General features: G+C 40.2%; 1 protein-coding gene across 1 annotated transcript in view; it reads right to left on the reverse strand.

Annotated features, from left to right (window-relative positions):
• Positions 1 to 26,900, reverse strand: part of LOC119744300 (high affinity cGMP-specific 3',5'-cyclic phosphodiesterase 9A-like) — a 96,413-nt gene that overhangs the window by 19,439 nt on the left and 50,074 nt on the right. Inside the window, exons 3-6 of the mRNA XM_038220168.1 lie at positions 17,346 to 17,394; positions 2,407 to 2,509; positions 948 to 1,087; positions 196 to 337 (exon numbers count right to left, since the gene is read on the reverse strand). Coding sequence (XP_038076096.1) covers positions 196 to 337; positions 948 to 1,087; positions 2,407 to 2,509; positions 17,346 to 17,394 — 434 coding nt within the window. The remainder of the gene's footprint in view (positions 1 to 195; positions 338 to 947; positions 1,088 to 2,406; positions 2,510 to 17,345; positions 17,395 to 26,900) is intronic.

A 26,900-nucleotide genomic window follows, 5' to 3' on the forward strand; every position in this document is an offset into this window, starting at 1 on the left:
CTGCCACCTTTTACCTAATATGGCCAATATACAGTATCTTATCAATAGATTCTCTACAAATATGCCCCACAATATTTCACAATTTTTCAAAGGAGCATGCCCCCCCCCACCCCAGGCCATGCCTTTAGCACCATTCACACCTAACTCCCACCCCCACATTGTAAACATTTAGATTGATTTCTGTCATTTACATACCTCAATATTGAATTTGCTAGTGAAGTCTAGATCTATGTACATTTGTTGCAGGAGTATCATCATTTCAGCGTCCTCCCACTGCCAGTTGTCAAACGTGGGCTTCCGTAGGTATTCCCTGACGTCGTCTGTTAACTGGACATGCCTAAGGGGTCAAAGGTCAAGAACTCATTTGAAATCCTTTGCCATGATGCATTTGATTCTTGTTTAAATTATCAGGAATGTTTCTGAATTTTGTACAAAATTTTACTACTCTGCAAAGAGCTTACGGCGAGAATTTTTAAAGGGGTTCCAGCCTCATGTGAAGTAATCTTTGGGTATGCAGACTAATCTGAGCACGGTATCAATTCTATCACGGAGGCCCCCTTTAATGGTGAAAGCATTGTGCTAGCTATTGACCAGATAATCCGTCACGGGGCAGTTGCTTTGTACAATAGCATGCACAGTGGTTTCTCCATCGAAGGGGGCCTCGTGGGTGCAGTGATCACGTGCCTGGATTCGTCTATATAGATCATTTGACTATTGATCATATTCTGGACAATGGAGTACCGAAGTGTGACGTCATTTAGAACCAGAAAGTCTAGTGCAAACGAATGGAGTACGCGTGTTGGTTCACGGGCTGAATCACGCGCTAATGTCTTTCACACAAATTTTTTTGCGCGTGACGTATTCACTTCGGTACTCCATTGTGACTTAATATGCAAACATTTATAAAAGCATGGGAGGGGTGTGCCCACCCTTCAAGAAAATCTTACTTTATTTTGTTGAATTTGTCCAGGACTCTTCTCTGTTCCTCTTCCGTTTTCCTTAGTCTCTGTCGATAGAATGGAAGCCTACTTTGTGACTCGGCAACAACCTCTTTGAAAAGGCCCAGCCAGCTGAGGTGTTCAACGCTCTGCACATAAACAAATTAACGCAAAGGAAATCAGAATCATAAATGTTGCTTCATCAATATTAAACAGAAAACAAACATTTGAAGTCCAAAGTCTATGAAGCAGCTCAGTACAAATTTCTGTGCAAAGAACTTTTGAAAAATAAGTAAGCCAGGCAACTCCATGGATTTGGCCTCAAATTTAATATACAGAGATAATTCGTCGATCGTACCACGATCTGACCTATCTCAGTTTTTGCCATTTCGAGAAAAACGCGTTTGAAGTTGGGCCTATTTTGCATCCACTCTTTCACCCAGAATACTAATTTTTGTTGACTCAGTTTTTATATATCATAAAGTTGGATAGTTGAATTATGATTTTAAATTGTTTCTAAGGCAAAAACTCATCATTACCAGGTGAAAAATAGGCGCCAAATCCATAAGTCACTTCGTGAAAATTTCATTTTCATGCGCGCGAACGGCAACCTATCTAGATAGGTCACTTCGTGAAAATTTAATTTTCAGTTTTTCATTTCAATTCATCAACACATATTGAACAGACAGTCATTTGCACCAATGACAGCTGGGTACTAAATAAATGAAAGGACGGAACTTGTTGCATATCCTCAGATGAATATGCAAATGCAAGACGCATTCATCAAAGGCAATTTGTCTATTGTTGCACTGACTTATAAATATTTACAAATGTATGTAATCAGTTTCTTGAATAATCGATAGGCCAGCACACGCCATTAACGAATCCCTTCTGCCCTTTTTTATTATGCTCGCCAGACGTTAAGTGGATAAAAAAAGACGTCATAGTATGATGACAACACCAAACTGTCCTCCGGTTTTAATGGGTGTGTTTTTCTTTCAGTGTCGTTTTGTAAGTATAAATTAGCATGTCATAAGGAGAATAAGGCAAGAAATAATTACTCTACCTTCCAAACAATTAAGGCGAGTCTTAATTTGTTGTAGCCTTTACATAAATGAATACATCAGAGGGATGTACATTTGAATACTGGACTTTGCCCTTCACTGACATTATTTTATGAGAACTGAACACTGACCAGTCACAGAGCCGTGCAAATGTGCATAACTGAGAAACACATGTTATATTTTTTTCATGAGATCTTGTTCAGCCCAGAGTACAGGGTGAGTAAAAAATAACAAAACCCAAATGCAGGGACCATTGTTTTAGTGAAGTTCTGCATGTAGCACTTTCAAAATCTAGGACATGAAAGCCCAATTCATAAGCTTTCTTTCAGTACAAGAATCATTCAAATCACTCACGTACTTTTCAAGTTACAAAATTTTAAACACACCAGCAAAACTAGACTCACTTCTAGTTTTTCTTTGAAGTATTCCACTTTGTGCTTGAGTTCGTAGACCACACCGGGCGTCTCCCCACTGTCCACGACGATCTTCTTCTCCAAATTTTCTAACCTGTGAAGCAGACAAAGAGGAGAGATGGATGGGTCAAAGGTGAAGGACACAAAGGGTCAGAGGTCAAGAGGCGGGTTTCAGGGAAGGGTCAGCATAGAAACAGGGCCAATCTAAGTAATGAAACCAGTTCGAACATAAATGTTTTAACATATTTGACACCATCTGTTAAACTGAATATTTTAAAGCCTTCTGAATTTTTGATGCTATTTCTTTTCAAAACGTCCGTTTTCTAGGTCATTACAATTTATGGCATGGACAGGGTTTTCATTAAAATTATCAAAATCAGCAATAATTGTGAAGCAGGCTTAAAGGCTAACCTTGCAACAGAGTTTATGTCATTTTGAAAAAAAATTTCCCCTCAAAAACAGAGTTTAATTGTCTTGCTTTAGTCACCCACACAGCATCTGCAGCCGTGACTGACACACAGACACACACAAAAGAACGAAAGAAAAAAAACCCAATTCGCACAAACATCCGGAATCACCCAAGGGCAAAACGGAAATTTCACAAAGACGGGAAAAAAACCCGACTTCCTTAAAGGAATGCAAACGGAAGCATCTGTGTGGGTCAACAAGAAGGGGAAAAAAAATGAAGCAAGGAGTACAAGTATGATTGAAGACAACATGGCACGGTCTAGACAATATCATGCTGAGGAAAAAATCCCAACCTTGATAATAATTCATGTAATGTGAAAGGGATGCTGTGTTTAACTGGTTCCTTTGCAATAGACTGAAGAGACTGTTAATTACATTTTGTTTCCCCAGGAGGGGTAGAAATTTGTGGTTTTCCGTTTAGGTTTTTCCAAGAATATTCCTTTAGGATGCAGCATCTGGTGAGTAATGTGTCGTGGACGTAAAATTGAATTTTGTGTGCTGTGAACAGCTGCCTGCATTCGCGTACAGCAGGCTGGGCATTTTTGGTGTACGTCGATCAGCCTCTTTTAATTCATGTTTGGAATGCGATGGGACTTTTTTTTTATCAGTCATGTAATGATGACTGATGACTCGCAGCTGTTTAAAGACAACACAAGATTTGCAACTTTCAACTGTTGTTACTCTTAGATGATAAACATAACAAGAGCTCTTGTTAATGGGATTAAAAATATGTCTCAATTTAAGTAAATTTTAGCACCAAAAATGGTTGCTATGGCGATTACTCATCATTTGCCTTGCACACAGCTCAGATTATCCCATTTTATGGAGGACAATTAATAGACCAATTCGTCATGTCCGTGCAACAAGTTCAAATCTCAAGGTTGTAAAAAAAAAACACAAAAAACACGGAATTAGATGGGGCCTAAATTCAATCCATGTCTTTGCCGAGGTGCGATTCAAACTTGGGTCGCAGAGATGTAAGTTGAGGAAAGTACTATGTCAACTGATATTGTTATGACGTTATTCGTGAGCGAGTAACAAGAAACGAGTTGCCTTTGGCATTTAATCACTCATGCAAACATTATCCTCGTACTCGAGCACATTTCTCGTACTTGTGACAATGTACTCCAACTCATATTGTATGTGTACTCAACAAATTCCTCAATGACATGAGTGGTGAGCGAGTGACAAGAAACGAGCTGTCTTTCACTCATGAAAGCCTTGACCGAGTCCTTACACCCAGTGTTGCAGTACCTGTACTCGAACTGGTACTCGAGCACATTTCCCGCACTCATACTCGCACTCGTGAGAATATACTCGTGCTTATAATGTATTCGTTCTCACAGAAAAAAATTCTTGTACTTGTACCGTACTCATGGAAATATAGTTGTACTCGTACTCTTGGAAATGTACTCATTCTTGCAAAAATGTACTGATACTCGTACTCTTACTTGTAGTTAAAGCTATAGTCCATCATTTGCAGCCATCCGAAAAGTAACTGGCGTAATTACTGTTGAAAAACAAACTTGGTTGAAAGATAGTAAGGGAACTAAACTCCCTGTGAAATTATTCTTTCTGGGAAGCTGTCATTTTGAAGTAATCAACGAAAGAAGGCATCTCCAACGGTGATTCTTAAGAAGCACCGTAGGAAAATTTAAATTAGTAGTTCGTTTTGTTATTCAGCGCAGCGCGCACAAGTATTGGAACGACGCACACGCGCGCGCGGTTGTTATAATTCGTCGGATCAGGGCGCGATGCCGCGTATAGCTGCAATTCAAAACAATTCAAAACATGATTCAGTAACTTTTGATTTGAAATTGAGATCTTAGAATGCTGCTTTTCTCGGAATGTACAGCTGAAGCTTAGCTGAAACTTCATCAGGTTAGTTGCTCAGTATCCTTCATTAGATTTTGAACACTTTTGTTGCTTCAAACGAACAAAAGGCACTAATTACAAATGATGGACTATAGCTTTAAACAAGAGCCTTGTATGCACACTCGTACTTGAACTCATACTTTTAGCAAGGTATTCATACATGTACTATCATGGAACATGGAAATGTACTCGGCAAAAACACTGCCTGTATGCAGGATATTTACATTTCCATTCCTTCGAGGCATCCATCGAGTGATTGTGATGATGGATGACCTCTTAGGGGAGAGAGATTGCCAATGTTCATTAAGACATCTTCAAGGCTTTCAATAGCCTTCTTCAAAATTCACTGCATCACTGGAAGTCAGCTCGGCTTAAAACCTATTAAGATGATTACCAAAAACCACTAGGCAACAACAAATCCGGGGCCTAATGCATGGAAACGGATATGTATCTTGAGCCGCGTGCTTTTCAAACTTAAGCCTGGCAAATGGAAAAGTCTGAAATGTTAGGGTAGATCATTTGTCATTTGTGCATTTTTTTTTCATTTGAAGCAAAAATAGTGCTCAAAATCTAAAAACGGGTGCTTAAAAACTAACCTGATGAACTTTCAGCTCAGTAAATGCTGTATATTTTGAGAAAACAATTTTAGGATGTGTTGAATTGCGCTCGAAATCAGCGACCGGGACACGTTCTCATGCAGCCGATTGCAGCTACGTCTTGCACTGAACTGACGAATAATAGCAACCACGCGCCCGTGTGCATCATGTTAATGCTTGCACGCACCCATTCACGGACTCGCCATTTTACTTTATGCATCATGGAAATGGCCTTCTTTTATTGTTTCCTTCAAATTGACAGCACGCCAGAAAGAATAATTTCACGGAGTTTAGTGCCATTACTATCTTTAAACCAAGTAAGATTTTCAACAATAAGTTTGTCAATTACTTTTTGGATAGCTGCAAATTGTCTAATCTACCTTCAAAGACTGTTCTGAAGACATATTTACAAGCGATTCAATACTAGGCCGTCGGGCATTCCACGACACCGTTACCTTGGTGATAAATTGTGCATCTATGAAAAATTCAGGGGAATGGCTACATTTTGATCTTGCTTTCCGATCTGCCACTGGCAAAAGCACGGGCGAATACGAGTCCATTTTCCTGATTATGCTACGTTACTGGTCAATATAGGGTGCAGGGGGTTGATATCAATTTTTGTAATGGAAAAAAATATGCAAATGGGGCTCGATCATGCTTGTAGAATTACCACAGGTACATGTATGTCAATAACAGCAGTAGAGGATCCAGGGGATGCGGAGGGGGCAGCCAGCAGTCCACACCCCCCCCCCCCCCAATGTTGATGTGCATGCAGTTCATTTGCATAATACATGTATTTAGACCATTGTATATTAGCTATCCGCTCCGTTCACAAGTACCCCCTCACCGGCAAAGAAAGTACAGTTGGGGGTGACCGACTGACGCCATCTTGCCTGACTGCAATTTTGCCATGACACACGGCCGTACTATACTGCGTGTACATAGTACAAATCCCCTAGTGTACGTGCGTCACACACAGGGCTCGATTTACCCGGTGCACACATGCACCAGTGCACGTAGATTTTTGCTTGTGCACGTAGCTTTTTTACTGAGCATGCACGACGTGCATGTAACTTTTTTAGCCACCAAAATATTCATTTCATGCATATATTTACAAATGAGTGAGAATAAGAATAAAGTTTGTTGAATACTTGACCAGATAGTGTACAAACGTGTTATTTCTTTTATATATCCATAAATTATTCCTCGCGGCAGATTCAGAGTTGGCAAGATCTCGACGTCCTGCAACGGGTTGAAGGGGACCATGACCCCCCCCCCCCAAAAAGTGTCAATTTTTGTTTTATTAATTTAACCAGAAGAGAGAGTGAAGATAATAATAATATTAATAATGTGGTGCTTATATAGCGCTTTATACAAAAGGTCTCAAAGCGCTTCACAACTATTACCCCTGTTCATCAGGCCACCCAGCAGCTCGCAATCAGCGCATTCTGGCCTCTCCCTTCCAGGTACCCATTTATACTCCTATGTGGAGAGAGGCAATTGTAGTAAAGTGTCTTGCCCAAGAACACAAGCACCACTGTTTCCTATCAGGGTTCGAACCCTACCACGGCACGTGAGTCGAACACCATAACCACTTGACCAAAAAGATGACTGTTGTTGACTTGCTGCTACTAATGCCCTGTCCCTCTCTGGTTTTGTAGAACATCAATAAAATGAGAGATAAGAATTGGGGGGGGGGGGGGCGGGCCGGGCCGGGGGGGAGGGGGAGCACCACCTCGTGTTCCATTGCTTCTTTTCAGAGTCACCAGCAGCCGATTTCACGAAAAAGTGCGCACTATGTGCCATGCGTAAGACTTACGCAACAAATTTGTTGCGCAGCTGCGCAATAAACTTATGATCGATTTCCCGAAACTTGGTGTAGCTGTGCAATGTTTTAAATAATGTAAACATCTTGGACAAGGATAAAAACAACATTTACGACGGCTGTTTGTGTGCGAATTTGTTCGTTCGCGGAACAGTCGTTGGATCATCTCAGCCCGCCATTTTGAAAATTGTTTTGTCAGACTGTCTTCGGAATCGTTCGGCAACTCTAAAAATTATGTTACGAGTAAAATAGAAATTCATTTACTTCAAACATAAGGTTGTGAGTGTCTTGTATCAACCTTGATAAGCTGTGCAATAACGGGCTTCACGACAGTCCCGATTTGCTGGTAAAATATGTCATTTTCAGTCGCTACGCCACAACTTACGCCACCTAAAATGATTGCACAAGTTACGCCATAATTTATTGCGCAAGTCGCGGACTTACGCACTATCCGACTTTCGTGAAATGTGTCATAAGTGAAATGTTGCACAGTGTGAAATGTTGCGCAACTTACGCAATAAACTGTGGCGCAAGCGGAGTTGCGCCATTGCGTAAGGTTTTGTGAAATCGGCTGCTGTATAGCAGACCCCTCCAGTTTCTCTATATCCAAGCCTGCTACCAGCAAGCCCTAACATTTGTACATGTACAACTTCACTTGGTCCATGGCTGATTATGCTGACATCTTTGACATGAGAACCCTGGAAACTGGAACTTGGTCACCCTCTACAACAGTGTATATGCTCTTCTAATGTACACTTAACATCATGGGTAAGTGTGTTTATTTTAGGCCGTCTGTGGGTTGCTATGGCACCTCCAGCCCATCTGTTAATTGGTACGAATTGGTGCAAGAACCCCCCCTCTGAACGGTCCATGGTAAATGAAATTACAACTTGAATAAAGTGTCCCTACCCCGATCCTTTGGATGAGGGGAGGGAAGGGGGGATAGATAGATGAAGACAGGGTATGCATTAACCCTACCCGGTGATCAATTACGCTGTCAGGAATGGGACCGCCCGCGGCCATGTTGGATGGCAATTTGATCGGGGTTGCCATGGTAGTGTCACATACAGGAGAGATGTCAAGTTGTCGATTGGACAGAAATGTCATCGCCGATTCTCTTTATCACCATAACCGGCAGGAATTTCGCATCCTCACGCCACTTTTTTTTTTCATCATATTTTATCTCAATGAAGGTCAGTCGTTGCAAATGTGTTGAAAAAAAACAACATGAATCTTGGACTGAGAAATATTTTCATTTTTGTTTAAAGAAAATACTTTGAAAATGCTCTCGACTCTCCGTAGACTTTGTACACAACCAAAGCAGTGGTGTCTGGATACTACATTCTTTACCAATAACCTAAAAAAAAGCCTTCAGTGTTTGACTTCTGGTTTTTTTAGGAATTGTTTAATTTTTTCCCCATACATAGGGCAAAGTTGAGTTTAAAAAATACCCAATTATCAAATGAATGAAATGTGCTCTTGTTCAAACTCTACAACTGATCATTTCTTATTGACACACACATGTACAGTGTTTGTGTGTCATTTTCAAGTTGCCGCACACTTTATTCATGAAAGAGATTTAATCTTTGACTTATCTGGGTCTCTAAGACAACAACAAAATTAAAGAAACAATTTTTGGTTTCTGGGTAACAGAAAGACGAGCACTTCACATGGCGCTGTTGCTGTGTTCATTTGATTGTCAATCTTTCTCATGCTTGTTAAGATGTTTATCATTTTTATGAACCTCAATGCTCTATCGGTCATAGTGTTTACATATTGTAGGTCTATCAACAAAATTTGATGTGTCTTATCTTCTTTCTCCATGTTTTACAATTGGAAGTAGACAGCAGTTTTTAAAGGATCTCAAAATGTTGCAACTTATATTATTTACATGTATAACACATTAGCTATAATAATAATAATACCAAAGTCTTATATAGCGCACGTATCTACCAACAATTAGGTACTCAAGGCGCTGGAAATTATGTCTATTACTAGAGACAGGTAAATGAAGTACATGGGAAATATGAGAACCATTATGTAGCACCTTTATAATGGTTTACAAGGTGCTGTGGCGCATTAAGCAGCCACTGCCAGTAACACCGGGGCAAACCCCTTCTCTTAGCGATAAGTGTCACTGGGTTCTTTAACGTGCATTACACAACACACGGGACCTACGGCTTCACGTCCCATCCGAAGGACGAAGCAATAATGGTAAAGCGCCTTGCTCAGGAGCAAGTCGAACACCATAACCATTGGACCACAGCACCCCACGATATAACTTTCCACAAACTCTAACTATGCATGTAATTTTTGAGGACAAAGATATAATTTGAGGTACTCTTGCTTAAATTCTAACTGAAATGTGTCTAATTCAATATTGAGTTTTGCCCTTCATCGACGTATTTTATGTACACTCAGTTTATCCCGAGTGATTGTGAGAACACGAATTCACAAACTACTCAGATGGGACTCGAACCCACAACCTCCTGCTTACTAGTGCAGACCTCTTACCACGCGACCACCAAGCTTTGCCTTCAAGAAGTAACAACACGTCGGTAAAGGGCAAAACCCACTATTGAACTTACATCAAATTCCAAATGTGGTTAGCGAGAAATTTCTGAGTAAACATTTTGCTCTGCAGTTCCGTAGAATTGTAAACCAGGAATAAAGAAATGCATTTGAATGCAGAACATTCCTCAGAAACCCAAGCCGTTCTAAGATCTCATTAAATTACATGCCAAGACCAACTCCACATCAAGGTATCTTCTTTCGAACGTAACACCTAAAGTATGCATGGTAACAACATCCATCCAGATCTCTTATTGAGATAAGACGGATCGCTCCTCGACAATCATCTCTCTTGATCCAATTACAGCCCGGGGTACAAAACATGAGAGGATGATAATCGCGAGCGGTGAAATGTCACACCGACACGGCAAAGTTTGAGAGCTCTCCTCCGATGCAGGAGCACTCACGATGTCTTGTCATCGGTTGAAGATGTCTGGTCGCTGACATTTCAATAGATGATCCCCCAGTGATTAGCCGTTGCAACATACAAAAGGTAGGCGCTGCGATTTCGCGGGCTCACATTTCTCGAGAGTTAACCTTTTATTTCTGGGATTAGGACGTGGGCTTTAAAGTTGCACGTTTAAACACATGTTGTGTTGATGACGCCGGCATTAGGATGGACATTCATATGCTTTACGGGATAATACATGTATCACAGGATGATGTTTCTTTGTACAAGGATTTAGTCTCTCAAAACAACCGTCCCTTCAAGAAAAATTTACAGGGAAAAGATCAACGAAAACACACAACTTCTTATGAAACATTTGGAGTTCACTCTGCAAAATTCTGGTTAAACTGATTTTAGCAATCAAATGTGCCCTTGACTAACAGCATGTATATATACACATTTAAGCAAAGCACATTATGCTCAGTGCATTCTCACAGTGCATTGAGGGAAAAACATTTCTGACGGAGAGCTTACTCTAAAAGAAAAGTTCCCAATTATACATTACTGTAACTAAGACCAAAACAAAAGACCGAACAAACAAAAAACAAAGAAACAAACAACATTTGATTAATGATTGACACAATAAACACTTGAAGGGCAATCCAAAGGTATGGGGTTCCAATCCAGCTTTGGCCAACTTAAAGTCACTTATTGACCTTAAGTCAACAACCCCAAAATATAAAACAATTTAAGGTGTCGACAAAAACCTTCAGGCATAAATATGAATCCTCCTCCCCCTACAAATACAACAACAACAACAACAACAACACAACGGAAGACCCAATTTATTGTTGTTCAGGCAAGCCCTTTAAGTCTCCAAGTCCAAGGATAACCCGACTTATTCCAACAGCGGAAAGACAGCGGCAACCCTAAACCTAACATAAACAATCCCCAGCCACTCTCCAAGCTGCAAGCCGCACAGCCGACAAGCTCTCATCCCGTATCAACGTTACATTCACATCCACTTATGGAAAGTTCTTTTTGCGGCGTGGCAAGCCACCCGCAACATGAAGCCTCGTGTACGTCATCCGTGCTCCACGAGTCGGTTTGGGGTGAAGATAGTCAAGCACCAGAATTTGATCGTTTTGACCTTACGGGGCTTGGGGTCACTGGTGCATCTTGGGGCTCCTTGGGGGTCTCTGGAAAGAGGAGGCATCCTTAAAGACATAGTGTATGGTCTTTAGTCATCCCTTTAGCTGATTGAGAAAAGCCGTTGGAGAAAAGTGGGCATAAATGTAGCTTCTTCACTCTTTGCTGAAGTACATATTAAGGCCAAAAAATATAATAGTTCTGCTTCCGGTTTCCCTACCTACCCTATTCTGACAGCCCCTACCCTAATTTTCTTATGGGCAAAATGAGAAAAAAAACACCCAAAACCATCAATTTCTAAGATTTACCCTTAGACGCCTCCATGTGATTGTACACACAAAAAAATGGCCAAAAAAAAAAAAAAAAATGTCCCTACCTACATGTACCTACCCTATTTTAGAATGCCATGTAATCGGAAGCAGAAATATTATTTTTTTTATGGCCTAAACAATTGACTTGGCTGGTGAATCTCTGCATTTTGTCTGCACAATTTTGTGGTTGAGAGGTTCCCAAATTTTGAAATAGGAAGAATTATGTGAATGGTTCTCAAGCAATGATGAATATAGGGCTTTCTCATAGACCCACATGAACCCGCCATCATGCAGGTACGGCAATGTAAGTGTCGCCATTGTAGGCAAAGATCGTTTAGTGCTACAGGCAGAAGCTGGAAGGCAATCCTTCAAAGCTGTGATGCATGGCAAAAACTGTAAAAAAAAAAAAAAGAAAAGCGGAACCAACATCCAGTGCTGGGTCGGCACGATTATGACAACCGTACACAACACAGGTAGTGACCATTACGTCATCAGAGCGTGTGATTCCCACCAGTCCAAGTTCACTTTTTCTGTGAACGTCTTGGTACCAAACACCGACTAGTCTAGTCACAGACTGCTGTGTTTGAATTTACTCAATCATTATCTGCGTGATCGATTGAACACAAGTTGACAGCAACGTTTTTAATTTTATTATAGTTCGCAATATTTTAGGGGAGTGTGTGGCCTAGTGGTTAGGGTTCGTGACTCATGATCAGAGGGTCCGGGGTTCGAATCCAGCTGCTGGTCATGTGTTGTGTCCTTGGGCAAGGCACTTCACCCCCACTTGCCCCTCTCCACCCAGGAGTATAAATGGGTACTGGCATTAGCTGGGGAGTAACCTGCGATGGACTAGCATCCCATCCAGGGGGAGTAGAAATATTCTCAGTCATTTCATGCTACTGAAACCGGAGATAAAGGCCGGCCTGATGAGCCACATTGGCTCGGGACAGACTTATCTTATCGCAATAGTTTCACTATGTTGTAAATTGTAATGCTTTCTTTTCTTTCCAAATACCCATTTATTGTTCTTGATTGGAGGGGCCCATACATGCAGTCAGGACACAAAATCAATGAAAAAATAGGACGTTAAGATCCTACATATGGTGCCCCGATGTGCTGAATTATCGTAAAATCTTGAAGGTTTTGGAAGGCAACTTAGGCCTACAGAATTCGCGGCTTTTAGTCTAATTTACAATGCATGACGTGGTTGCTAACCAAATGCTTGCCTACTGCAATGGTGGCCAATCATGGGAAATGCATAATCACATGGTACTCTGACGTCATATGATCGGACCAAATATATTTTTAAGTTTGTAATTTATCAAGACTGATGAGGAGAGACAAAATTAATCCTGGCACTCAATCAAACCCATTAAAAAATAAAATTCCTTTCTCTCTGTGATGTCATTGCTGATGTCCCCTCCCGAGTCCTATCAAAAATTCATGTTGTAAATTTCACAACAATGGCAGAATCTATAATCTAGAGTAACTTAGAGTAATTTGGAATTCTTTTCTGATTGTGAGATTATAAAAAAAAGAGCCTGCAACATCCACGTATCCTTGGTAACGTGGCATCTTGCCAAAAATAAAACCTAAAATGAAAGATCTAGGTCACAATTCAATATGATTCGATTCGTTCAAGGCTTCGTCCAGCACCCACAAACAGGCCAATCCTCATCGTAAGCACGTATAAAACCAGCAAACATCCTGCTGCATGCAACCGACTGCAAATCAAGGTCTCGGCAGAAGCTCGGGACTCGATCACCCCCAGCAGACAAGCTGCTCGATATTATTTGCTAAACCGCTGTCTTAAATGCCGCCGATGGCTTAATTATCGTCCCCGGGCCCCGAAAAAAATCAATTCTCCCCGACAGTTGCCCTGACAGGCCGCTTATGTATGTAAATGTAGGCCTACATGTAGCAGGTTTGGACAGAGCGTTCTGCAGAAGCAGCCTGGGAAAATTAACAACCATCCGTCAGGACTTGGGAATAAAATCGGGATTTAGACGAATTTATTGAGGAAATTTTAAAGTATCTGACTGGGCTCTATGTCTCTAATTATCTGGCAATAAGCTCGTTATTATATGTGATACTGTAAATGCAATTTTACCACACTCATGACATAAATAAACAAAGTAGTAACCAAAGCCAATCTTAACATGCACACAGGACAAATACCCAAATAAAGGGAAAAGTCAAATTTTAAAAGACATTAAATGAACAAACATCAAATAAATGTAGACAAGTTGGGGAAACTTAATGATAACTGCCAAATGAACACACACAATACAAACAAATAATTAAGAAAAATCATCCATGAATGGATAAGATTAAATAAAATCAACCAATACAATCAAGAAATAAATTTAACCAATAAAAACACACCAAAAAACAATAAGGCCAAAAAAAAAAGTTCTGCTTCCGGTTTCCCTACCTACCCTATTCTGACAGCCCCTACCCTATTTTTTTTTATGGGAATAATGAGAAAAAAAACCACCCAAAAACATCAATTCCTAAGTTTTACCCTTGACTTATGCAGACGCCTTCATAAGATTGTACACACAAAAAATTTGGCAAAACAAAAACTCCCTACCGACATGTTCCTACCCTATTTTAGAATGCCATGAAATCGGAAGCAGAACTATATATTTTTTTTTTTGGCCTAAATAAAAAAATCCAAATGAACCATATACCACCCACGTCTTCAGCGTGTTTAACGACACATAAATCAGTTTATAGTTTCCATGCAGCCTTGAAAGCATATACTGCTCCCTTTAATTCGAACTTCGCCCACTGAATTTCCATGAATAATAGATAATACATTGCCAAGAAATTAAGTTATCGTGTGACTTTTTTTTTCTCCGGCATGCCGGAGAGCAATTGGGTTACCGGAAAACGAGATTAGTGGCTTGGCGTGCATGCATACTTGATGGCAATACAGTTCAGTTTATCAGGTGTTAAATACTTGAAGATATAACCCGCACATCTCAAGATAACTTGCAGGATTCTTGAACGAGACAGTGACATACTTCTCTAAAATCCAAAGAGTTCAACCAGGGACCAGGCGATTTAGAGTGGAAATCACTTCGAAAAATTAGATTGAAACACCCTGAAAAGGATCAATCCAGTGGAATCTTGAATGGAAACTCAATCTACTCGATTGAATGAATCCCTAGTTCCAGTAGAGTGAATTTTCGCACTTATTAGAGAGATACCCTTGGACAATTTACTAGAATTCCGACAATGTTTATACTGCGCTTGAATTTTGGTCAGTGTCAGACATTTATTTAAAGGCCCCATGAGATGAATTTTCTTAGGAACACATTTTGTCCAACTTAATTTTCTACTCCTCTTAAATATATGAAAAGTATCTGACATCCCTTTCTGGTTATTTTTTATTGAAAAGTACACTTCTTTTAAACATTATCCATGCTTTTTCTGACAACTAAGGGTAACAATATCATTTCAGGAAGACACTGTTCAGTTTAGGGGTTTTCTGTTCAAATTGTGAACCCCAAAATGTGCTAAATGAAAACACTTGTGAGAAAAGTTTGCTCACTGGCTTACTGCCATACACTGACACAACCATGAATCACCAAAGAAAAGAAAATTTACGACGGCAAAATACCCAAAATTCTGGCAACTTTTGGTGCTGAAATAGTTGTAACACTGAGGTTAATTTCTGCATGAAAATGGAAATTTGCATTTAAGTATAAAAACCAAAATGGCACCAAAATACCCTTGAAAATGGCAAAACGAAAATTGAAAATAAGGTTAAATGGGACACATAGATGCATTTTCAATGACTGCATTGAAAAAAAAATATTGCAGTGGACCTTTAAGTTGGAGGTTTTTTGCAAACTGAAAAAAGTAAAAGTTAAGTATTTCACAGACAGGTCATTTTCTTCTTAGACCTTAGTACATATGTACAGTCTTAAATTCCTTCAAATATTTATATCCTTCGTTGATGTTACTCAAAAATTAATACAAATTATAAAATTCTTGATCCAAATTATACACTGCTACTTTCAGCGAAACATATTTTCAAGGAATGTCTAGAAACGAAAGCATTCATTATTCAACAGGAATTACTGTATACTCAGAGCCTCTCAGAAATACGACTTTTGGCAATCGCAAATTTCGGATCAGACCTAAAAGAATGATTGATGAGAGGAGATAATGCTAAAAATACAAGAGAAGTCTTTCAAATTTAGATTTAAAGCTTGCACACGATTCAGATAATCTGCTTGGAGCACTTTATTTTAATTAATAATTCCTGTTTTTTTTCAGGACTTATGTCTTCAATCATGCATTGAAACAGTAGGTCAATTTTGTAGCAATGTACAGTAAGACAGAACTGGACGAAGCTATGACTATAACTTAGCGGGGAACCAAAACTCCTTTTTTTTTTTTTAAACTGATCAGTTGCTGAGGAAGTGATTTTATTGAAGAGCTGGGTTTTTTTGGGGGGGGGGGGGGGGGAGGGGAGGGTGGCGGAAGGGGGGGGGGGGTGGGTTTCCCTCCATTTTTCAAAATTCTTGTTGAAATTCGTGGAATTTTCTTGGAGGAGGGTAGCCTGAGGATCAGGCGTTACGCATACAGAGACACACTATAGCATCTGATATACATGCACATTTTATGCTACCCCACGTGCCAGCCTATCAAAACAACCTTTAGAAGTGGTGGCATCATTTAGAGCAGAAATTCGGCCAAAGCTGTTGATTGGTCAATAGTTCCATGTTTTTTGGTCATACAATATTGGGTGACCGAAAACAAGACTGAAGGCGCCCGCTGAATAGTCAGAATCTAGAGGTCAAGCGTTGTTTTGTATAATCTGTAGCATATCATAGATGATTGCCGTTTGCAAGCGGCTATTCCATAGACTAGGGGAAGGGAGGCGGTTGAACAAGAACTTTATTAGAACATGTACATGTAGCTCACCTGTCAGACTATTATATGACAGAAAATAGAAGGAAAAAAAAATAAGCTGACCACCAAAGAAAAACAAAATCTGACTTTACTTCATGGACCAGAAAATGTTTAACTACAACTCCAACAAACTGTTATTCAATGGCATTTCATTGGACGGAAAATTTAAGCGCACTTAACCAAAATATCAATACATAAGATACAACACAGAGCACTGCAGCTGCAAATACGTGCTTATACAAGTATCTGATGCCAGGGTCAAAAAAGGGTTAGCAAAAAGTAATTTGCACAGTTGAAAAAACTGTCTCGATAACATTGATTAATTAATGAATTCGTGTCTGCTTTAGGCCATTAGACACTGACGGGAAAAGATTGGAAACTATTAACGGGAGAAATCTCGGAGCTGTTTCCGACGACCGAAACAGCTTGGCTTATAACGGGAAAAACAATCAAATAATGAAATCGCCCCTGTGGCAGGACTGGCAGAAGATATTCGTGGGTCGTCTAAGAACATGTGTCCTGGGACATGTGTTGGCCGTTTTACGAGTACTGCACATAGCATGCCCAGGGCTTTTTGGCAATGTAATTATTGGGCACTTCAGCCACATACACAAATTGAAGACAACCAAAATGAAGCACGACCCCCCTTAAGACCCCCCCCCCCCACCCCGAAGAAAAAAGGAAGACAAAAAAAGTAGGAAAACAAAACACAGAGCCAACCAACACCCACACATAATGCACACAAAATTTTGAAACTCAACTCCCTTTTTATGACAAATTAAAAAAACAAAGAAAGAACAGAAAAATGAGCTACTTACCTATTTTCGACGTCTTGGATATCGAAGCCTAATTGTTCAGCTAAAGTCCCTGCAAAAAAATAAGAACATTTTGTATAAAACACGAGACTTGACATGGCATATACCCCTTGGGAAGGGCTCAAAATTCAGTCAGGAATCAAGTAATTATTCACATGAATAGAAAAAAAAGTATTTTAGTAAATGAATATTGCTCAATTTAGGAATTTGTTCTCCAACTAAAAATAAAGGAAATATAATAATTTGGGAGGCGAATCATCCTGGTTACACCTCTATGTTCCAATACCCCTATGTTCCGACACCCCTGTTCCGACTGCATATATTCCTATTCCTACTCCTAACCCTAACCCTAAACAGGAGTAACACAATCTTATGTTCTGGTTGTCGGAACATAGGGATGTCGGAACATAGAGCAGTCACCAATGATCCTTACTCACAGCTGAGATGCTAAATTGCAGAATGCAGAATGCACAGAGCACAGCCTGAGATCGACAGTTTTGATTTTTCCTGAGGGAGGAAAACCGGAGGGCCCGGAGAAAAACCCTCGTGGCACAGGAGAGAACCAACGCACAACTCTACTCACATGTGGCATGTATGGCCCGCAGATGGGATTCGAACCAGGGCCACAGTGGTGAGAGACGAACGCTTTGCGCACAAGCCACCCATGCCACAAAAATATTACAAAACCAAAATATTACAAAACCAGAGACCTGCAACCTCTCGGAGTAATTATTTTCAGGCCAAAGCACTCTCAGGTAATTGAACCTTTACATGCCAACTGATCAATATAATTAGTTGAACCAACAAGACTCGAAAAGTGAGGTTTCTGATACCACGCATGCACCACTTCATACATGTACATGTACCCGTGTCTGATTTGGGAAGTTGCTAAATCGAAATAAGTCCCATACGAAAAAAACTAATATGATAAGCAAAACAACCCTGAACCAGCAAACAGCCATATATGAACTGCATGGCATTTTGGCTGGTATCCTGCATTTATTTATGAACTTGCAAATGATTTTTGCACTAAGCAAATGTCTTTGCATAGCAACTTTATAAAATTAGGCCCTGACTTATGAATGCAAAGCATGATAGAAGCCCATAGAACGAGTGAACAATTCAGATAAAACGTGCACAAAATCATATCAGGTATTTTTTCCAAGTTATGAACGACATTCATAGACCATCATCTACATGTAAAACAATTCTTGTAACTGAATTTCTTCCAGTGTACATGTACACAACTGTACTCAATACATATTCATGCAACCTGTAAGTCACTAACAATGAGAGATTATTAATTCACATGAATTATATAAAACTTTCTATGGTGTTTTTAAATATTTATAACTGCATTTAAAGAAAACAAATGAGGTCACCTGCTGATCCAATGGAAAGCTGCTTGCCTGCATAGTGTGTACATGTACACTGTATACAATTGTATACAATTGTATACATTGTATATAATTTGGGCAGGACTGTTAATTACTATGTACTCAATGCTTAGGTGTCCTTACATTTTTTTTGTAAATATAGACTTCGCAATGTGTACAAATATATGGGATGAAAATCAACCAGCAAAAGTATAATATAAATATTTTGAAGAAAAAAAATCTTGTTTATTTTGTTGGTTTAGGCACTTGATGGGTAAATTAATATTACGAGAACAGAGTGGATGTACGGTATATAGCCTTGGCATTATGATACCAGCATGGGTTTTGATGTATTCTGCATTAATTAAACTCACTGGAGCATTTCTCTACATTTGTAAATGTCAGAACAAATGCTCGGGGTTTAAAACGACGCACGTAGCATACAGATGTACGCCGGTCACTGTAATGCATGCAAATATTTGTGAATTGTAACTGAAAGCGTATTTTAGATAAATATTTCCAAAATCAGGCCATTCTAAACTGAAATCAGAAGACAAAAATATAACCTCTCAAAACTATCCCCTCCCCTCCAACCCCCCCCCCCTTTATGTGTACATGTACACGCATTATAGCCGCATACTTGTATACTTGGAAAGTCAATGCAGAATCCATACTCTACAAATTTGAAGATCAGTGAACTAGATAATTTAATCAACCAAAAAGAAAAGAACTTCAACGATTCCTCTTCAAAAATCCTCTCAACAAGTGTGAGAAATCATCCATGGGTATTGGACTATAGTTCTGCTGATTTAGGATTCAACAAACTTGTGTGCTACATTTGAATCCCAATAAACATGAGAAATAAACCTGATAATGTCTAAAAAAATTCTAGCCGATCAAAATCAAGTTTGGCTGTGAGAGATAATTTTTGCTGATACTGGCAGAACAACAGTGCTGTAAATGGCAAAATCAAACTACATTGTAGCAGCAGTGACGCAACAGCATGTCTCCCCTCCCCCCCCCCCCCAGCGGAGGGTCCATGCCCCCCCCCCCTCCATTTGAAATCTTGAACTGAAAAAAATTAATAAAACCTTTGCCTTCAGTGCCCCCTTGAAAAAATGTTGCACCCCAGGTGCCCCCGAGAAGTTTAACTCTAGTAACGTCGCTAACAAGAAGTAGAAGATCCGTTGAATTTGTATTCCACAAAATGAACAGATCAGCGCGTTGAGTCCTTCAATCAACACAAAAAATAACAGTATTGATAAAAAGTCAAATCCTTAAATCTCCATCATGCACGATGAACAGCAGAATCAACTAACAGATCTGCTGAATCTGCATTCCACAAGTTAACAGATCAGCACGTTGAGTCCTTCCATCAACACAAAAAATAACATTATTGATAAAAAGTCAAATCCTTAAATCTCCATCATGCACTATGAATAGCAGAATCAACTAACAGATCTGCTGAACTTGCATTCCACAAGTTAACAGATCAGCGCGTTGAGTCCTTCCATCAACACAAAAAATAACAGTATTGATAAAAAGTCAAAAACCTTAAATCTCCATCACGCACGATGAATAGCAGAATCAACTAACAGATCTGCTGAATCTGCATTCCACAAGTTAACAGATCAGCGCGTTGAGTCCTTAAATCAACACAAACTAAGGACTAAACAGTATTGATAAAAAGTCAAATTCTTAAATCTCCATCATGCACGATGAATAGCAGAATCAACTAACAGATCCGCTGAACTTGCATTCCACAAGTTAACAGATCAGCGCGTTGAGTCCTTCCATCAACACAAAAAATAACAGTATTGATAAAAAGTCAAATCCTTAAATCTTCATCATGCACGATGAACAGCAGAATCAACTAACAGATCTGCTGAATCTGCATTCCACAAGTTAACAGATCAGCGCGTTGAGTCCTTAAATCAACACAAACTAAGGACTAACAGTATTGATAAAAAGTCAAATCCTTAAATCTCCATCATGCATGATGAATAGCAGAATCAACTAACAGATCTGCTGAGCTTGCATTCCACAAGTTAACAGATCAGCGCGTTGAGTCCTTAAATCAACACAAACTAAGGACTAACAGTATTGATAAAAAGTCAAATCCTTAAATCTCTACGATGTAAATGAACAGTGACGGACTCTTAAGTACCGTCCTGCCACTGTTTGAAATCTGTCTCAGCCTGGGTTTCGATTTACCACTCGATAAATTACTGATGACAGCGACACAAACTTGGGTTTAAGGTTCCAAGAGTCTTTGATTGGGTGATTAAAGGGGCACACCAGCCGGACCAGTCATGTCAAAAATTTGAAGTCCATTTGAATTTGAATCCATTTGAAATTTTTGTTAAAAAAAGTTATAAAGCTTATGGAACATGAACAGTATAACAACTGTTTCTAAACTACATGTTTTGCTTGATTGAATTCTTCAACAACATAACAGCTGTCAAAACTGAGTTTGAGCAGCCAGAAGAGAGCGGGATTGTAACAGATAACAAAATGGCGTTAATCGCTTTTCGGAAACAAACTCTTCACTTGATCGTGGAAGGCTACAGCTCCAAATCTACAGCTCTTTAGCATTGTACCACAATTCTAGTACTGCAGAGAAAATCCTATCAGTGACCTTCACGAAAGTGAAAATCATGAAAGACAGATGCATGTGCAAGCAGGGTTCGAAATTAGCGGTAGCCCGAGGCGCTAGCCAAAAGCTAGTCAAAACAGCGGCAGCTACCGGTAGTCAAACTATTCCTTAAGTATCCTGGCTGGCAAGTCAAAAAAATTATTGGGATACGGCAAAGATGAACGGACAGGAAGAAATAAATCATTAAATTCAGAAATAAAACCTCATCAGGTTGTGTCTTGTTTTCTCAACTGTTTTAAAAGATTAAATTATTAGATCTGTTTATTTAAAACACTGACAAAACTGCCTCAGAATTGAGCCTGAAAATACGCCATTTTGTATTGAGCTAAAAGAAAATGCGGGCTAGTGAAAATGCCCGCGGGCTTAGTTAAGAGTCTGTTTCAGTAGCCCGGCTCGGGCTGGCTATAGTGAACAAAAACGAACCCTGGTGCAAGTACTGATTGGGAAAACAGTTGTACATTTGGCTCCAGTTTGAACCCCACACATAATGAGGGATAACGACACCTGACATGGCATTGTGAATAGGATCTCGGTTGCGACCCCTAGATGATGACGATGAACCCCATTGCTGACATATGGATCAAGTTTTATTAAGTGTTCTACGAGCCTGAATCTATGGTTTTTCCCATGGAAAACCATCCAAGGTTTTCCTCAAAATGAGCTTTTTTCCCCATTATCTGTTGTAGTCTAGGTATTTTTCAGACTTCCAAGCTTCCGTGCTTACAAGTGCACTTTTGAGGAACCGGAACCTGCGACTAGTTTCATAACCAGAAGGAATTGAAATGTACCAAGTACCATGTAATTAAATATAAAAAGAAATAAAGTACTGCACGACGGCTGCGCTGTCCAATCAAAATGATAGTTGCATTAGGAAAAGCAATATTGGATTATTCTACACGGACTTTTCGATTGGGCACTTAAAGGGACGCACCACTTGTGGAGTTGCGATTAAAAAGTACATGCCCTTCCCTTCTTGGAAAAAGGTAAATGCGTTTTGTGTTTTAATGTGTTTTTCTTCAAACCGAACAAAAAAAATCATCCTCTGTAGAGTTCACACGCTTGATGATCAAGGGTAATATCACTTTGATACTCCGTTCAAACGATGATTAAATTCAAAAACAGGATTTAGGCCGAAGTACCGGGTGACTTTGATTAAACTGCTCTTCAAACTGTGACCTCTTTGGCACAATTTCTCTCCAGCGATATTTGCCAAGCACTCGATGTGACCAGTAATTTTGTCCAAAAAAAACCCGGACGTGTCAACGAGAAGAGGAAAGCAAACAGGGAACAACTGTACACGTTAAACGGCCGTCAGAATTCAATCAAAATATGCTGTTGACTTGATGATTTGATATTTGGATTTTTAGATGAGAAATGGCAAGCGTCAACTCGAACTGGAGTTGATTTTACAAATGGGGATTTCGGGGGAAGATCGGACGGAGCCAAAATAAACTCCCCACATATTCATCTCGCCCCCGCCTCCCAATATACACAGTATGTGTATAAATTTAATTATTTACCCTCGCCCCCCTTGAGTGATTTACTGGTCTAGGAACCTTCTTCACTCTAGCAAAATTCAACACCATATGGTAAACCCAACACCCAAACTGTTGGACTCTGATTATGGTGGTATGCCTGACCCCATGTAAAGCATAATCAGTTTACTAGTGCCGTAAATGTACTCACTCCAACACTTTCCAACAAAACATAATGTTGGGTTTTGATGGGTTGGGAGTGGTTGGGGTAAAACAGACAATAACTTTGAGTCAAATTCATACAGAAAAGAATGGGTAACGACAAAATACACCGACTCCCTCTTAAAAGTTCTAGAAATATAATTCATGAAATTTATCAATTTACAAGTTTAATACAATTCAATTTAGGTAATTTTAGCGAAAACAAAGTTGTTTGTGTATTTCAGTTTAAAAAAGAGCTTACTGAGAGTTTATCAAAAGTCGTGTACGAATCTTCAAGGTTTGTCACAAAGGGCAAACATGTCGAGAAATTATGTTACATCCTTTCTGTTCAATTCAAAAACCCCGATCCTTGAAGTGGTGACAGCAATAATTTAGTCTTTTGATAAGATAAGGATATTCTTTCGATTCTCTTGTTCTTTAAGTGCTATCCGCATTTTAACCTGTGCCAAGAAATATCGCACGAAAACAAAAAAGAAATGTGAATGGCATTTACGGGTAGATGTCTGCCAATTTTGGCTGATTCCCAGCCTCTTGGCTTTTAGAGAAGCGTTGGCACAAATTGAATTTCTGCCAGATAGGATCAGGAAGTGGGCCGATCAAGTTGTTGAAGATTCCTGAAGGCTAAAGCGTGGGCAGTGGGTTTGCCAAAATGAAGCCAAGACATCGCGGATGTGAGCGGCTTAAAGATGCTTCTAAAAACATGTACAGTTCTAACATCATTACCTAATTCACAAGCTTTTCAAGCTACTGTTTTTGGAGTGGAGACCTGGCGAGTTGAGATTGAGACCAAGGCCAAGACAAGCAAAAAATGGTCGCAATATGCAATGGTGGCCAAGTTCATTCTTGACCATCCTTACTTTTTTTGGGGGGGGGGAACTTGGAAAGTTTTCAAAGTTGGAGGACTTCAAGAAAGTAAATGTTGTCCTATTTCAATATTCTAGACACATTCCCTTCAATTTTGATATATTTGCACCAATATGTTGTTATTACTAAAGGAAAACTCTCCAAAATTGTTCAGGGCCAGAAAGCAGTTTTGTGCCAAACCGCCCTGCCCACTCGAATTTCACATGTTTTCTTAATTTAAAGGTGTGCCTATAATTTGAAAACCCTACTGGTCGGAGGAGCATTGAGGGCCGGTGTACCACCTGCGTGCAAGCTTGGTGTCAACTCCGTAATGACTTCCAATTTTGGTTGTTGGCTATATCAAGATAAGGAAATTAAGAACTACAAATGACTCAGGTTGCTTCCCCTGACGTACACCTTTAATACTTTACTTGAGTAATTAATCATTTCGCTGACAACCTTTCAAGTTCCACCCACCCTTCCCCACGGGAATATGAGAAGCAGGTAACAGGGTGTCGCCTCTCACAACTCACGACACAGAGGTGTCGGCCGCCAGCTTTCGTCCACCGAATCAGAATGACATCTCTCTTTCACAACTCCCGACGGAGGAATATTTTTCACAACTATTTGTTCCCGCGTCATTCAGTTCACGTGTTGTACACAGGGTCCGACAGAGTTCCAATCGTAAAAGGCGACAAACCGCATCGCCCAGCGGTTAATTTACGTTGAAAAGCTGAGCTCAACGGAGCGTGCTCAGACGACAAACACGAGACACATGGGAGCTTTCTGTACAAGAGAAATAATTTCCTTGAAACACGCCAGGCATCCACTCCTCCACCGACAAATTTACAGACAGGACATTCTTTTTTGCTCGAAGGCTATACAAAAAAAAACCGATGAATGATTTATGGTGTGTTTGCTTGCTGTGATTGTAGGTAACAGAGTCCAATTTTCTTGCCATCATTTGTTGAATGTTGTCACATCCGTGGGGAATTTCTTCTCCAGACAGTTAATTGGCAGTGGCTGCCGCACGTGCATAATGCCACGAATCAGCATTTAAAAAACAAACATGACTGTGTAACCCAGTAACTTGTATTACTCCTTGATTACTGTATTTCCTACTTGATAAAACCATAAAGACAAAAAATACTGGGGCAGATTGGGGCAATATGAGTTAATTGGCAGGGCACTTTTGGGGTAGTGCAGGAACGATTTTACGGTATTCATAAGATGAATTGGTGTCGGGGTGATGTAAACCAATATCAGGTTTTGCCCTTCAACGACGTATGGTATAATAAACACTGTATACTCAGTGTGTTACCTCCCGAGTAAATTTTGGAAAAATAAATCATTCAGGTGGGACTCGAACCAACAAACTCCTGCTTTCTAGTGCAGATGTCTTACCACTCGACCACCGAGCTTGCAGGACTGGTTGGCTGGTTCGAATCCGATGCACATGTAGCAGTCCGCACTAGAAAGCAGCAGGTCGTGGGTTCGAGTCCCACCCGATTGTTTTTTTTCCAACATTCAGTCGGGAGGTAACACACAAAATATGCAGTGTTTATACATGTACGTCGGTGAAGGGCAAAACCTTATATTGACTACAAGCTGATTTACCCGATCACAGATCGGGTATATAGGGCGTAGTGTTGGGGATGAAAATGTGGGCAGTTAAATGTAAATGGGGGATCATTGAGGAGACATGCAGTTATAGAAAAGCAATTTTTGTGGTGTGATCTGAGGCAATTTCTGACCACTGAAACCAATTTGAGCAAAAGATCATCTTTTAAACATCATTTTCGAGCTTGGGGTAATTGAATCAGCTACACGGTATTCTGAGCAAGAGAATCATTATATAGTACTTTTAGTAGGCTACAATTTTTATTCGGGGAAGAAAAAGTGGGGGGGGGGACCAAACAATGTCCCCGCTTTAAAATGGGGGGGGGGGGCCTGTTCCCCACCGATTTACGCACATGATAATTATGTACCCTGATAATTGTCTGTAAATGTTCCCGTTGGTCTGTTAAATGGGCATTTTGTGAGGCAGTCGCATTGCCGGGAGAACGTAGTGAAAATCAAACGTGAAGTTGTAATCAAACGTGAAGTTGTCATTTGCAATGAAAATGTTGAGTGTTACCATAAAATTACAAACGGTGTGAGTGATGGAGGAAGGTCATAATTAAGTTTCAGTATTGGACTCTTCAACAAACGTAAACTTGAACTTCTTACAATTTGCGAGACCGTCTACTGCGAGGAAAAAGTCGATTCAACTTTTATTCAAGTTGGTCAACCATCTATATAAGAGCAAGTTTTACTCGGCCTCCGAGAAATGTTCGCTCCTGAAAGGGTTCCGAGACCGCGGTCTCCCGCGACGCCAAAATGGCTCCACGTCCATAGAAAAATACGGAGAATTTCTTCCGCCAAATCAAGCACTTCAGGTCGTCCTAATTTTTCCGTACGGACCGGCGATCCGTTGTGTCGATTTTTTGTGTGACTGCGTTGCAGATCGCAATATTTGAAGCAATGCATCGACCCTTCGTTGATCCCAAACAGGCCCCCGAAATTATAACCGACACTGACTGTGACGTGGCGGGCCGGGCAGCGAACTCAGCGCAGCCTTGATTATGGAAGCAACAGCAGCACTCTATCACGCGACGTCACATGCTTGTGCTTCAAATAGCGAGCACCGTAGACTCAACCTCGTTTCCAGGGTGTGGAGCAGGCTGCAGTACGCGCTGCCAGTGACGGTTTTACGCATAGCCGGGAAGTACCACGCAGTGTAGACTTTCGATTGGTCAGACCGCGCTAGGCATACTAATGTGTAGTCCTTCTGAGTATTCGTTGCACTTGGCGCAGGGGCGGTAAGCGAAGCATATGAAAGAATAGGGACACTTGGTGGCCACGCACCATGGACAAAAAATATTTTACCAAGGTCACCACATACTAACGTTTGGTGAACACTTTTGCCGAACGGCCGAGTAGAACA

The sequence above is a fragment of the Patiria miniata genome, unplaced genomic scaffold, assembly GCF_015706575.1.
Source record: "Patiria miniata isolate m_02_andy unplaced genomic scaffold, ASM1570657v1 HiC_scaffold_7, whole genome shotgun sequence".
NCBI lineage: Eukaryota > Metazoa > Echinodermata > Asteroidea > Valvatida > Asterinidae > Patiria > Patiria miniata.